The 12,500-nt window shown below is 40.8% G+C and overlaps 2 protein-coding genes across 2 annotated transcripts in view; one reads left to right on the top strand and one right to left on the bottom strand.

The window, feature by feature from the left end:
* Positions 1 to 3,799: 3,799 nt before the first annotated feature.
* On the bottom strand, positions 3,800 to 5,322 carry LOC147467788 (uncharacterized). Its single transcript, XM_086556605.1, has one exon. The coding sequence runs from the start codon at positions 5,320 to 5,322 to the stop codon at positions 5,005 to 5,007; it is 318 nt and encodes a 105-aa protein (XP_086412731.1). The 3' UTR covers positions 3,800 to 5,004.
* A 6,264-nt stretch (positions 5,323 to 11,586) lies between these two features.
* The window catches only part of LOC122267717 (uncharacterized), a 2,076-nt gene continuing 1,162 nt past the window's right edge, over positions 11,587 to 12,500 (top strand). The window contains exons 1-2 of the mRNA XM_043037843.2: positions 11,587 to 11,725; positions 11,928 to 12,500. The exon at positions 11,928 to 12,500 is cut by the window's right edge and continues 1,162 nt beyond it. Of these exons, the coding sequence (XP_042893777.2) occupies positions 11,981 to 12,500 (520 nt within the window). The 5' untranslated portion in view covers positions 11,587 to 11,725; positions 11,928 to 11,980. The remainder of the gene's footprint in view (positions 11,726 to 11,927) is intronic.

Genomic DNA, 12,500 nt, shown 5'->3' with positions numbered 1-12,500 from the left:
TATTTAAAGAAAATAATTAATATAAAACTATCATGTAACAGAAACTAAAAACTTTGGAGTACACTCACCTTCACGACCATGAGCTTACACATCGACATACAATTAATTGCACATGCACTCACACCTTCCATACAGCAGGATTAATACTAATAACTTATCATTTACCTCATTATCACCACGAAGTTCATTGTTAATACCATTCTCGCTCACACGGCCGGTAGACGGTTCTGGTGTATCATCAAATTCAAAGTTCAGGGCAGAACATGGTAACTGGTCACTCTCCTCCACAAAGTCGATCTCTGATGCAGAAACATACGGCCTTGGCTCATTTGCATAGATGCGCACAACATGAGGAGGAGGCTGCAACCCTAGTATATTGAAGACAACAAGAACAAGCTGCTCTAAACCCGTGCTACCTTCTGACCTTCGCAAAAATAACGACTCCAACGACTTTCCGAGTTTCCAAAGTGGTCTTTACTGATAAGTGGCGAGTATCAGCGAGACACTTGACAATAAGTCATTAATCAGTAGTTTAAGTTCGTCAGACCATGAGGAAAAAGTGCTGGTTGATCGCCAGTGGACCTGAATTAAGAGCAACACACACAACAGGTAGGTGGGAAGGCCACTGTGATGGTGAACATTGTGCTAAGGCTGCAACAGCATCTTTGACTACCTGGTTGCTCCTCTATGCTGCCTTATCTCTAAGAGGTACCAACCAATTCTATAAAATGGGTATGATGGTCAATGATGGACAAGATGTACCAAAATCTCTGGGCAACTCCAAAGATCCATCAAACTTTCAAGGGTGCCTTTGGTGGTAGGAGACCCTGCAGAGCTTTACGACACTGACAAGTCTCACATATGGCAACATATGTCCAAATCAAACTGAGCATATTAGGAAAGAACCCACTATTACCTAAATTTGGTAGGTGCGTAATGCTCCTGGATCCGGTGTTGATGGAGATTATACACACACAAGATATAGAACATATATCTGCTTAACAACTCGATCAGGAAAATGCCTAAATTGGTATAATACGCTGTTGTGTAATTCAAAGTTAGATATGACTGCCGGTAGACAAACACTGACTAAAGTTCGATATAAGTCAAGTCAGGCTATCAGATCTGCACAAACTGGGTCCTGTAACTACTTCTCTCATCTACTGTGAGGCTAGGGATGTAAGGTTCGGCATCTGACAATCTGTTCTTGTACCTTGTGATCTTGTACAGAAGGGCATATCTACTGCTGTGAGGTTTTAAAGCTTTCTTCAGAAAGTATGTTCTTGTGATTGTATAGGTTCTGCAGGCCTAGATAGAAGGTCAGGTACATGATTATTGGCCCCTTGTTTATAATGTAACATGAAATCATAGTCTGATAGCTCATGAGCAAACTTGTTTAGCCTGGTACTCTTTGTCTTCCTTAAAAAGTTAATGGGCTATGATCTGTCCAGACAGCAAAACGTCAGTCAAGATGCAAGGGTCAAAAATCTTAATAGCCTCTACTATTATCGGTGAGTTGGGCCAGAAGCCTAGCGAGTGGCTAATCATGGAATGTGCCTCCTAAAGACTCCACATGCATCAAGAAATCTGCAGATGTCTCATACTGATCTTGGTCCCTTCATGGCAGCAATTGCTAGTACTTTGTCAGGGTTAGGACAGATAACATCTTTCCCAATAACAAAACCAAGAAGTCATACTTCCTGTCATAGAAACTCGCATTTATTAAGATTAAGTTTCATGCCTGTGTCTTCAAGGATCCTAATGTCTCGAAGGCGAGTTAGATGAGCATCAAAGGACAGATGTAATCACGCCATTAGACGTAAACCACATCTTCCCTGATACAGAATCCAAGATCTCATCTATGCGAAGAAGTGGATAGCGGTCAGGAGTCATTACCTTAAGGCCTGGTGACAACTGGTGACAACCAGGGACTCATTTCAATCACACCTTGTTGCAGCACTGTCCTACACTCTTGGTGGATGACCTCCTTTGTGGTCTGAGGCAGTCTCCACTGTTGTATGCAGACAGGAACACCTGTTAGTGCGGATTCGGTGTTCAATACCAGGAACAGCTCCTACCTGTTAAAAGCCTGGGAAAAGTCTGCAAGACACCTATCAGCCAAAACTTCAGATCAGAATGTAAGGTGACTAAGTCTCAACTGGTATGGAGTTGGCTCTGTTAGATAATGTTTGCTTAGGGCTATCCAAAATCTGGCAAAGTCCATCAATGACAGGTGTCTCAGGAAATATGAAACACTCATCAACTTCATAACCAAATTCGAGGCATGTATTAACACTATCTAATCTATGTTCAATGAGTTCATGTTTGCTTTTAGTTCATTGTCCAAAACATTTCCAGCATTGAAATTTGGCAAGACAGCCTTTACCCCAACTGTCGCATCCCTGTCTGACTAATGTTATGTCCAGTAGCAAGACCTGTTATCAAAGCCAAGTTGGTAGACCAGATGTGAAGGATCTTCTGATCAGGCTCTCTACATCTCCAACATCATATGTGTAGTCACAAGCCCTCATGCTTGAAAGTAGTCTAGGTGTCATCTGGGATTGAGCTAGCATTTCAAAGAATCGTTCTGCCATAAATGTCCTACAAAACTTAGTCCACATCTTGGCCTTAATGATGCTGGTGTTTCTCTATAAAATACAGGAATCCCGTCACGGCCGTGTAATATTGGTGGCACCATGTGATGCCCTGGAGGCCGGAAACTAACTACAGGCCTGTCATGGATATTTTGGGCAGGATGCTGAGGGTGCAGCTGCTGACAGATCTGGTTTATAGTTCCCATTGTTGACAATAGTGTTGATTGGGCAGGGGCAGCTCTTAAAAATGCTTGGTATGGTAGTTCTTCAATAGATGGGGCAGTGACTGATCTTGCTAAGCAGTGCTTGGTGCGATGGCTGGGTTCATTGTAAAGTCACATTCTCTTCTTCAAGGACAGCCACACGAGTAAGAACACTGAAGCTGAGCAGTTAACTCGGACAAATTCGGAACGGTTGCTGCTGTGTGTTAACAGCCTCAGAGGATCACGTTTCTAAGTCTTCCTGGAGAGGTGTGTCTGCAGCTGAAACCTCTTGAAGTCCATATGACCTGGTTCTCGCTGCATAAGCAATCCTGTGGGAGTTGTCCTGCGTGACCCATGACTGAGTTGGCTTGCACTTCCCCAGCAAGCGCGCTGACTTCCACATAATCCTCCTTTGGGCCCGAGAAACGAAGGTTGCAAAGTAGTCCGCCGAGTTGGTCTTCGTCTCACTTCATACACCAACAAACATGGAACCCTACACAACTCGTCATTGCATGTACCGCCACCACAGGAGAACAAATCATTACAGCTTGGAGAAGACACCTTTTTAGTGATTTATCAAGAGATTCCCTTGCCCCAAAGCAAATTCCCGATTAAACCTGTGGTAATGTGCATCAAGTCCTGTGTAGGGGTAGGCTGCCACCAGCTGATAAGGGATCAGCACCCATGTACATGTGAGACAGTGGAAGACGTGTAAAAGTGTATGTTATTTATGTGTGTGTGTGCATGTCAGTTTCTGTGTAAGAAGAAGTCAAGTTCCTACACAGGACATCGCCGAGCAGGTGTGGCTAAAGTCAGGCATTTTTATTCCAGACTATTACAGGTTGGGTCTTGAAAGATATAAAAGATTCCAATCAAGTATTTATTATTTATTTAGGAACGAAAGGTCTCTCCTCCTCCCATACCAAAAAAAAAAATCATTCCTTAGCCTGGCATGAGTTAACCATGGCCCGCAACCCATAAAAAATAATAAAATTTCAAAATAAAAAAATCAACACGTGTCAAAAGGACACGTGTTGAGAGCAGTGCAGTGCCGAGCTAAGGGCTCATGAGCATGAGGCCATCTGCTGCTGAATCAAGGCCTTGCAGGGGTTTTATAGGCCCCTTTCCAGGGATGGAGTAAGTTGCAGGTCCACCAGAGCAACTATTAGTGTTTCCTCCCCCTCGTGGCAAAAAGGGGGAACTCTTGTATTTTCCCTTGGAGGGATGGCTGGGGATAAGCACATCACTACACCTTGACACTTACAGATCTGATTATACCAGACTTTCTACCTACACCCTATACTCACGTACTACTAATAAGGATCACTTCAAGGTTTCCTGTTATCACATACTCATCCACATACATGGAGCAATATCCTCATCCATCCAGGTTCAGGATCGTGAAGTCTCGTTCTCGTCCTCTCGTAGGTCTGACAATTTCATCTGCAAACCAGAAATATTGATAGACACTGTACTCTAAATTAGACTAATAATATGTTGTGGGATGCTGGAGTATCTGAAATGAATACATACAACAAAGAAATAGAAAAAAAATAGATATGCTTTAAATAAAATATTTCAATCCTCAAGTATACAAGATAGGAACTTTTTTTCTTGGACCAACATATAAAATAAAGATAAAGGTAAATTGTTCATATCCTCAAAGCGCATGAAGAACATGCACCTCGCTAAATAACCAATAAAATGCTTTTTCCTGCGGCCGAATAACGGCACCTTTCTTTTCGCCTCCCTCCACTGCCTCTCGATGGTATTGGTGTGAGCGAGTGTGTCGGGATCTACAGAGTTGTAAGTGTGATTGACGTTCAGGTGTCTGTAACCCTCTTGAGAGAGACAGTTGTAGGCTTTCCAGCAGTCGGAGATGATGATCGACCCGGGGGCGATCCGTTCCTTGATTACTGCAAGGAGAATCTCGCTGGTCCGATCCTCTACCGGGACGAGGAAAAGATCGCGTATCTCCCTGCAGATCCCGCCGAAGACCCACTGGCCGTCAATCACTCTTCCGACGTTGTACTTGCGGCGCCCAAACTTGCTCTCGTCTGACAATCTGTTCTTGTACCTTGTGATCTTGTACAGAAGGGCATATCTACTGATGTGAGGTTTTAAAGCTTTCTTCAGAAAGTATGTTCTTGTGATTGCTCTCGTCTATTTCTACAATTTTTCCAGGGCCCCCGATGACCCCCTGCTGGTCAAGAGCCTAGTGAACCTCCCGGCAGAAACTGGACCAGTCGGTAATGGTTGCGAGCCCGTCTCAGCTCATGCCGCATGAGCCGAGCTGTGAAATACTCCCGGACGAAGTAGTTCACAAAGACCAACAGGGTTTCAATATCAAGATGCACTCTCTCGAAAAAGGAGTCCTTAAACACCGAGACAGTCCAGTCACACCGCTTTTTTTCTCCCGGTCGCCACAGTCTTGTCACATCGGAACTGCTTCCGCCGCGGATCATACCGTGCGGCCTGACCGCAGCGGCCGCAGTTCTTCTCACGATGGACAAGACCGTGTTCATAGCAAATGTTCATTAATTTGTCCATATCACCACAAATTTCGCAAACAAAGTCGTACAACGACCAGGAGCACTCCTCACAGTGTGCCATGATTACCGCAACTGAGACTTTGATGCTATGCGAAGCCGGCAATCGCATTACTGCGCATGAGCGGCCTCCGGATAGGAAACTACGACCGATAATGACGGGAAAACTCAATAGAGGGCACTACATAATTATACTGTAAACAATGGGGAATATTGCGCCATCTTCTTCTTCTTCTCAGCTTATCCCTATACGAGGTCGCCGTTTTTGATGAGCTTTCTCCAAGTACTCCTATTGTATACTATTGTTATATCATCTATGTCCTTTTCCTTCAAGTCCCTTTTTATACAATCTTTCCATCTGGTTTTGGGTATACCCTTTCTTCTATTCCCTTCTACTTCCATTTCCATAACCTCTCTCCCAACATGTTCTTCACCCTCCCTTCTCTTTACATGGCCAAACCACCTCAGCCTAGACTCTTGGATTTTCTTTGAGACTTCCCCTACTTTGGCTGTCCCTCTGATATATTCATTTCTGATCCTATCTTTCCTGGTAACTCCTGACATCCACCTAAGCATTTTCATCTCTGCCACATCTAACTTTCTTTCTTCTTTATGTTTAAGAGGTGCTGCTTCCAGGCTGTAGGTTAAGGCTGGTCTAACTACAGTTTTGTGTACCTTTCCTTTAAGTTTAACTGGCACTCTTTTATCGCAAATGACCCCTGACACCTTCCTCCAGTTGTTCCATCCACACTGAATTCTATGAGTAACTTCCCTTTCCATCCCTTTACTTTCATCTACCATAGACCCAAGGTATTTAAAAGTATTTGTTCTTTTCATCCTATTTCCATTCAGTTGTATTGAGGCCAATTGGTCACCCATATCAGTTGAGAAGTACTCTGTTTTAGACCTGCTAATTTTCATGCCTCTTCTCTCTAATGCACATCTCCATTCTTCTGACTTGGTTTCTAATCCTCTTCTACTTTCTGTTATCAACACTACGTCATCTGCATATAAAATGCACCATGGTGGGTCCTCCCTAACATTTTGAGTAATAACATAATATTAAATAATAATGGGCTAAGTGCTGACCCCTGGTGTAGACCAACCTTCACATGGAAGTTTTCCGTTGTTCCTACTGTGTTTCTAACTCTAGTAGTAACATCCTTATAGCATTCTTTGATAACCCTTACATACTTTTCTTGCACTCCTCTTTCACGTAGCCCTCTCCAAACCTCCTGTCGTGGCACCCTATCATATGCTTTCTCCAAATCGATGAATACCATATGTAACACTTTCTGCTTTTCCTGATATTTTTCCATTATTTGCCTAAGAGAGAAAATACCATTCATAAAGCCCAGTTGTTGCCTACCAATTTCCACCACTTGCCTAAGCCTACTGTCCAAAATTCTTTTAAACAACTTTAAGGTGTGTGACATTAATTTTATCCCACGGTAATTTTCACAGCATTGGATATCCCCTTTCTCTTTAAAAATTGGTATTAGGGTGCTTTCCCTCCATTGTTCTGGTATGGCTTCTTTTTCCATAATTTGTTTCATAAGTTTGTGCAGAATACTAATACCATCCTGCCCTAAAGCTTTCCACACTTCCACTGGTATGTTATCAGGTCCAGTGGCTTTTCCAGTTTTCATCTTTTTTAGGGCTATTTCTACCTCCTGTCTAGTTACCTCAGCTATCTCTTGGTTATTTGGTTCTCCATCCTCTCTAACTAGTCTCTCATTTTCCTCATTTAATAGTTTTTCATAGTATTCCTTCCATCTAGTTAGTATATCCCTTTCTTTCTTTATTATGTTACCGTTTTCATCTCTCATTTGTCTAATATGCGTTATATCTTTTGTACTTTTATTTCTTGATTTAGCTAATTTGAAAATCTTTCCCTGTCCTTCTTTAGTGTCTAAATCTTCGTACAGTTTGTTATATGCTTCTGACTTTGCAATAGCTACTGATTTCTTAGCTTCCTTACATCTTATTCTATATGCTTCCTTATCTATTTCATGTTTACTTTTTTCCCACTTTTTCTTGGCAGCCCTCTTTGAACCACCAGGTCTCCTTATTTTCCCAAATTTTTCCACTGCTCTCTCCTAGGATTTCTTTACCTGCTATTAAGATGTCAATTAAGCATTCACATCTTCCATGTTAACATCAATATCATTTAGAATTCTAATCTTAAATTGTTGTTTTAAATCCTGCTCCTTCAGCTTGAACCACTTATTTTTTCCCTGTGTCCTAACCCCTCTTTTCTGCTTTCGGGCAACAACTATTGATAGGTCTAACACAACTAGGCGATGTTGTGTTGCTATGTGGTCTCCAGGTATTACTTTACAATTTTTGACCTCGCATATGTTCCTTCTACCATACAGGAGGAAATCAATTTGACTTGTCCTATCTCCGCTTTTAAAGGTAATAAGATGTTCATTTCTCTTTTGAATAGCGTATTCCCTATAACCATATCAAACGATATTGCAAAATCAATAATTCACTCCCCTTCTTCGTTTCCATTCCCATAACCATATCCTCCATGCACACGGCTGACAGCCTTATTACCATTACCAATATGTCCATTTAAATCTCCTGCAACTATGCATCTCTCACTTTCATCTATCTTGCCTCTTTCTTCTTGAAGTTCTACCCAAAAGCGTTCTTTCTCTTCCTCAGTGCAACCAGTCTGAGGTGCATATACACTAAATATATTAAGTGAAAACTCATCCAAAGCTAACTTTATCCAAATGATTCTGTCACTTTTCCTATTTACTTCTGTTACCAGCCCCTTCATCTCTCGCGATAAAATTATTCCAATCCCATTTCTCCCATCTTTATTAGCCCATCTAGTTTCTTGCACACATATTATATCTACTTTACGCCTTTACCTCTGCCGGTCATAGAACCAACATTCAAAGTCCCTACTCTCAGTGGTTGAACTAACTTCTTTTGCCGCACCCGTTCTTGATGCGGTAGCCCTCGCTGGTCCACAGAGTTAGGGTGATGTGTCTGTGGGTCACTTACGGGTGACAACCTAGCATTGGGTACTCCTTGGATTTGGCTCATTTCATAGGGTTTTGGCATGGATTTTACAAGCGGATGCCCTTCCTGACCTTAACCCTCTCTATTTATCCGGGCTTGGGACCGGCGCTAAGTTGGGCTGGCTTGCCCCCCCAGTGGCTAGATTGTGAATATTGCGCCATCTATCGAGAAAAAAAATAACAGCTCATGCAGGTAATTCATTGGGAGTTTCCATTCCACAGCTCGTCGCTAGCTAGAAATACGTCCAGGGGGGAGCGGAGCCCCCCCCCTTGGCTAGGGCTTAATTAAAACCTAGGGAAGGTTACGTAGGTAGTTGGGTTAAGATTTTGCATACGAAATATGCCCCGACGTAGGACGAGGTAGCACGAGGTAGTGCCTAAAAAAAGAGACTCAGATTGTAGGGTTAAGGGGTGCAAGCGCTCATTAATTTCACTATATATGAATAGTAGAGGTTGAGAGGAATCCATCGATACCACTTTTGTGGTATTTCGTAACGCGGCGTTGTTCGGAAAATTTACCGCCTTAAAATAGGGGGACCCAAATTGCGGGGTCCAGGGGTGGAATCGCGTATTCTTTCCACATTATACGAATAGTAGAGGTTGAGAGGAATCCATCGATACCACTTTTGTGTTTAGTAAAGCAGCGTTATTCGGAAAATTTACCGAAAATTTGCCTAATTCATATATTTAATTAAACAATTAATCAACTTGCTGAACTGCTTGAGGGATATTTTTACAGTTTCACAGTCAACCAACTTGCGGTGTACTTATACAGTTTCACAGTCAGCCAACACCACCACAAAATACAGAGAATATACTTAACTTTCAATCACGAGTGCGAGACCGGAGGTGTGGGGGTGGTGGGGGGGGGGTAAAAGGACCGTACGTCCAACCAGTCACGAGCGTGACTGAAAATCGCTGCAGGGAAGCGGGATCTTGAGCGATCCTGATTGGCTGGAGTAACAAGCCCGTTCATCTGATTGGCCCATACCCAATTAGGGGATGTATCTTTCATGATTTTGATAATTGGAATAAATTGTAAAAAATAAATTCACTCTCAATATGACAATAAAAAGTACATATTAATACAACAATAATAAAAAAACAATAAAAGACAAAAAAACAAAGTACAGAAGATGCCAATGAAAAATGAAAAATGTCTCCCCTAAAGGTACGAAAAAAAAAATAAAGTGTGACTCTGACAGAGAACGAAAGTTAGTCCTTTTCCACGGGAATTTCAGTGTTCTTTTTATTTCATATTTTTTATATTCATATATATATATATATATATATATATATATATATATATATATATATATATATATATATATATATATATATATGAATATATATATATATATATATATATATATATATATATATATATATATATATATATATATATATATATACGTACATTCATGCACACACACACATCTTTCTCTCTCTCTAAATTTGTATATATATATATATATATATATATATATATATATATATATATATATATATATATATATATATATATATATATATATATACGTACATTCATGCACACACACACATCTTTCTCTCTCTCTAAATTTGTATATATATATACACACACACACACACACACACACACACACACACACACACACACACACACACACACACACACACACACACACACACACCAGGCCTGACTTTAAGTGTATTAGAATTGCATTTGAACTGATTCTAAAACCCGTGACTTGGAATTGAATTAAAATTGAAAAAGTGAATATCAATATGAATTGGAATTGAGGCCAATGCATTGATTTGCAGCAATGAAATAATTCATTCTGTAATATGAATTGTCATTTTAATGCAACAAATAACAAATATTATGATAAAATCGAATAAAAGATTTAGTTGATATAATATATATGTATAGATAGATGGATAGATAGATAGATAAATAGATATACATGTATATTGTAGGTTTTTGAAATCCTATTGTTATTTGTTTTTGATGATACATGTAAGACTTTTCTGTTCATTTCAGTCGTATAATAGAATTATAATTATATAAATTATAAGTGACAAATTGGATACCTGTCAGCGTGCTTGAATAAGATGATGTGTTCAGGTTCAGCCCGCGGCCTGCCAAGCCTGCTCTGCCCGCTTGCTTAATATGCAATGCATGCTTTTTGCAAGAACACCGCTGGTCCATGACAAGAGGCTCCCTCTCCTTCAACTGCATTTCCTATGTGACAAAATTGCCAACCGAATCTAATGGGTGTGGATATTTCAACAAGCCTTCTAGTTCATCCAGTGAATGTAAACATGGAAGCATTAAAGCTGTTGGTTTGGAACATCACAAAGCTGTGATTTGATTTTGTAGTTTTTTTATTTTCCCTGTGGGTGTCATCGGGATTCACTGGATTGAGGGAACTTTGAGTTAAGGAACTCGAGTGGAATGTCAATCATTATATATATATATATATATATATATATATATATATATATATATATATATATATATATATATATATATATATATTTATTTATTTATTTATTGTGTGTGTTTTTGTGTATGGGTATGTATGTATGTGCATGTGTGAGTGTGTGTGAATGTGAGTGTATGCTTGAGTATGTGTGTGTTTGTGTATATGTATATATATGTATATATATACAGATATATGTATATATATATATATATATATATATATATATATATATATATATATATATATATATATATATATACACACACACACACATTTACACACACATATGCTGAATAATGAAGATTATCTTATGAGTTTAATTCTTCAAATCCGATGCAGACTTCCGTTGCAGCATCCAAAATTTATAGTAAATCTAGGTAACATCATTCACAATATAGAGTTCGTTGAGCATCAAAATGCAATGGAGCTCTTTATGCTATCTATCCTCAGCATTGGCTTTGTTAAGTAAGAATTACACTAGAATATTCCAAACCGACCTTACTTTAAGAAGCTACATCGACGTAATTATTCAGTGTTCTCCAGAAGTTTCGGTTTGCATTAGATCTATGTGTTTTAATTACCTTAACTTTGTTCGTGTAAACATACAAAGTTGTTAGTAAATTGTATTTCAATTCGATGTCACTACAGTATTCATATATATTTACATTTTCATTGCAGTTTTACGAGTTCATGTTTCATATCGAAATGCATAAATTTTCCTGTTTACAAAGAACGGGAGATTCTAGAAGAGGTGACTGCAGGTGCGCGGGGAGGAATGAGCAACTATGAGCAGGCCAGTCAGTCTGCCTCTAAGCTGCGAAGGAGACAGGACACACTCGCTGTGCATTCTCATTTAGTGGATATTTGATACGGGTAAGCAAGTACTACAAATTTTGTTGATGTGTACCCCAGTACTATTGACACTTTCATTACTGTATCCACATTATTATCTGTTGTGGTTTGTAGATTTGATCAGAATCCCGTAGAATGATTGACTTAACTAGAATGTTCATTTACAATGCGATGTGAAACACGCAGTACGCAGTCAACTGACTTGCTGACCTTGGCATTCCAGAATTGTGCTTCGCTGCCCTCAGTCTTCGTCCTGGCAGTTGTCCTGTGGTGAAAATGATCCACTCTGCCGCCTTTGTCTTTTGCAACATTCTCATGGCCACGACTGCCCCACATGGTCCTGGTAGCAACCATGGGCATCCCATTGGCACTGGACAATCCGAGTATCGTTACTATGGCCCCTTTGTTAGTGGGCCAGTTACCAGGGGACTGATCGTGTGGACCGGGCCGGACGGCCCACGGGTCAGGAAGGTCATTCTAAGCACATCGTCAAGTAACCACGGCACATGGACGGATCTCGGGTACAGCGGGCGAACTGGGACTTCCCCCTTCGTCGGTCAAGGGGGCGGAGCTGGCGGCTTTCCCTTCAGAGGAGGAAGCCAGACTGGAACGGGAAGCCACGTACATGGGAGTTTTCCCTTTGGCAGTGGGGGCCCGACTGGAACAGGAGTAGGACACCTGCACGGGAGTGGAACAGGGAGTAGCCTTCCTTTCGTTGGAGGAAGTCAGACTAGCTCAGGAATAGGACACCTGCACGGGAGTGGAACAGGGAGTAGCCTTCCCTTCGGTGGAGGAA

Source organism: Penaeus japonicus, unplaced genomic scaffold (assembly GCF_977035675.1).
Source record: "Penaeus japonicus unplaced genomic scaffold, GWHDUDI00000001_assembly GWHDUDI00000033, whole genome shotgun sequence".
NCBI classification, from domain to species: domain Eukaryota; kingdom Metazoa; phylum Arthropoda; class Malacostraca; order Decapoda; family Penaeidae; genus Penaeus; species Penaeus japonicus.
The sequence above is the reverse complement of the archived record's forward strand: the minus strand, read 5'-3'. Positions and strand labels throughout refer to the sequence as shown.